Consider the following 2,751-nt stretch of genomic DNA (forward strand, 5'->3'; position numbering starts at 1 on the left):
TCTCTCTGCCTCTCTCTCCTCTGCTTCTTTCACTCGATCCCCTTCCCCTGTTTGACTCTGCTGCCTCCTCCTTTCCCTTATAAAAACCCTAGGTATTACATTGGCTCACCTGGATAATCTTCCCATCTCAAGATTCTTAGTATAATTATTTCGGCAAAATCTGTTTTTTCATGTAAAGTAACATACTTACAAATCCAGAGATGAGGATGTGGGCATCTTTGGGGGATCACTATTCTCTCTACCATACTTATTGTACATAGGTTTAGCTTGCCTATTGTAGAGCGATCAAAATTTCCCTCATAGTAGAGATATTAGAAGAAATATTTACCATCCTCTCACCCCACCAATTTCCCTCCTGCCCAGAGCTGATATACACAGTGAATCAAAGAAATGTACACTTTCTGTGAGAGAAATGCAGCAATGGCATCAGATAGCTAATGAAGCCTTCCAAAATTCAAGTAATATCACCATGTATATGTACTATCTATGGGCAAAAGACCAAGAAATTCCATTGGTTAATGTAATTTTACCTTCTGTGATCTCCTAAAATTGGTGTCTCCATTGTGTAAAGATGTAAAGGTGTCTCCCTCTCGTTTGTCATCTCTTCCATGGCTTCCTGCAGTTTCATTCAAGGGAAACAAAATATTTTCTCTTCTGCAGAGGCCTGAGTAATTTCCTGGTGAACAGTACTGACAAAGTTTTTGAGTAAAGATAAGCAGGAGAGTTTCCCAACTAATTTTCAGAAATTACACTGAGGTTCCTGTGCATCCAGGATTAAATAACTCACATTGCAGATGGAAAGAATAAGGGACTGAAAATAATTTAATACATTTTCCTTTCTATCTTAGGTGAATAACTATAGGTAATCTTTCCCACATTTCATGCGTTTCTCAGCTTCTGTCTTATATGACTGCATGCACAAAGTAATATTTCACAAATCCTGAAGCAGAAGGATCAGGAAACACATAGATTATATTTTGGAGCAGATTTAATTGCTGTTGTCTTCTGTAACTTGGGGGTTAGGAAACGTAGGGAGATGGGACTTCTGAGAAAGACCAGGGTCTAGCAGAAGGCAGTCTGATACGGCCTTTTGATCTTCCCCTGAGAAATGCATCTGGCAAGGAAATTCTGTGATTAAAGGTATCTTAAATTAGTTATTTTTTCCCAAAGCAAACTTTTGTTATCTTTCTATAGTCTTATATACATCTCTAAAATATTATCTCTCCAGGTGAATTGAAAAGATCTTTTGAACTATATCCTCTTCTCCCATGGAAAATCAGGACTGTTATTCTTTGAGCCATTAGGAGAAGATAAAGAAGACTTTGTAGTGTGTTTCCAGAAACCCATCGTGTCAGCAATGTGAATGGAGTCATGGTGGACATGCTCACGCTCGATTCCTGTGAAATCTAGAACTTTTCTGTGCCCCACAGTCTGCTCAGAAAGCACTCCACACAGAAAAGGCCAGCTGAGGGCCAGTTCTTTGGTATCTTTGGGTTAAGCCCTTTTCTGAAGCCTCTCCTTCCTACAAACACTCTTCCAGATGCCAAAATTCTATGAGCAGGAACACCAGCCTGAAGGTATTTTCAAACCAACAACATCCAAAAGATCGGGAATGTTCACACCATAGTCTGGATTTTTAAATATTTTTTGTTCTGTTTTCTATGAATTTAATTATTCACTCATTCAAAAATATTGATTATTCGCCATGTCCAAGGCAGAGATCAGGAGAGAACAGGGCCTCCTTCATGGACTTGACTCAGTGGCTGAAAGATTCCTATAAACCAAGTCCTACAGCTGGACAATTGAAGTATGAACTATTTCACAGACTCCATCTCCATTCATCCTCACACAAAGCTTCAGATATATTGAAAGCTCAGATCATGATGTGTATATTTTAGGCTTTGTGGGCCAGTGTATTAGTCAGGGTTCTCCAGAGAAATAGAACCAATAGGATACACACACACACACACAAACACATAAATATGAAATATGAAAAGAATTATTATAAGGCATTGACTCACTTGATAATGCAGGCTGAGAAGTCCCACAGTCTGCCACTGGCCATCTTGGAACCCAGGAAAGCCGGTGGTGTAGTTTGAAGGCCTAAGAACCAGGGAGCCGTAGATTAACATCTGGCCTGAAAGCCTGAGAGCCAGGAGCACCAAGGGCAGGAAACTGATGCCCCAGCTCCAGCACTCAGCCTGAGTCAATTCGACTTCCTCCATCTTTTATTCTATGCAGACCCTCAGTGGTTCGGGTGATGCCCATCCTCACGGGAGAAGGCCATCTGCATCACACAGGCCATGGACTCAAACGCTACTCTCCTCTGGAAACACCTCACAGATACACCCTGAAATCACACTAAACCAGCCATCTGGGCGTCCTGCGCCCCAGGGAGGACACAAAAATTAACCATCACAGCCAGATAGCTACAGCAACAACTCAACTCTGCCACTGTAGCATGAAAACGGCTATAGACACTCAAAATTGAATGCTCATGGCTGTGTTCTAATAAAACTACACATGGAGAGCAAATTTGAATTCTATGCACTGTTCATGTGACAAGATATATCATTCTTCTTTTGACTTTTCTCAGCAATGTAAAAATGTAAAGACTATTCTTAGTTTGTGGGCTGCACAGAAACAGGCAGTGAGGCAAATTTAACCCGTGAGTTGCTGCAGACTCCCATCCTAGGAAATTCATCAGAGCTCCTCGTACACCAATTTATTCATTCACTCTTCAAATATTCG

General features: G+C 40.9%; 1 protein-coding gene across 1 annotated transcript in view; it reads left to right on the plus strand.

The window, feature by feature from the left end:
• Positions 1–2,724, plus strand: part of LOC124232053 (adhesion G protein-coupled receptor E2-like) — a 9,485-nt gene extending 6,761 nt beyond the window's left edge. Inside the window, exon 5 of the mRNA XM_046649033.1 lies at positions 1,229–2,724. Within this exon, the coding sequence (XP_046504989.1) occupies positions 1,229–1,237 (9 nt within the window). The 3' untranslated portion in view covers positions 1,238–2,724. The remainder of the gene's footprint in view (positions 1–1,228) is intronic.
• The last annotated feature ends 27 nt before the right edge of the window (positions 2,725–2,751 follow it).

The sequence above is a fragment of the Equus quagga genome, unplaced genomic scaffold, assembly GCF_021613505.1.
Source record: "Equus quagga isolate Etosha38 unplaced genomic scaffold, UCLA_HA_Equagga_1.0 HiC_scaffold_1911_RagTag, whole genome shotgun sequence".
In the NCBI taxonomy this organism is placed as follows: Eukaryota; Metazoa; Chordata; class Mammalia; order Perissodactyla; family Equidae; genus Equus; species Equus quagga.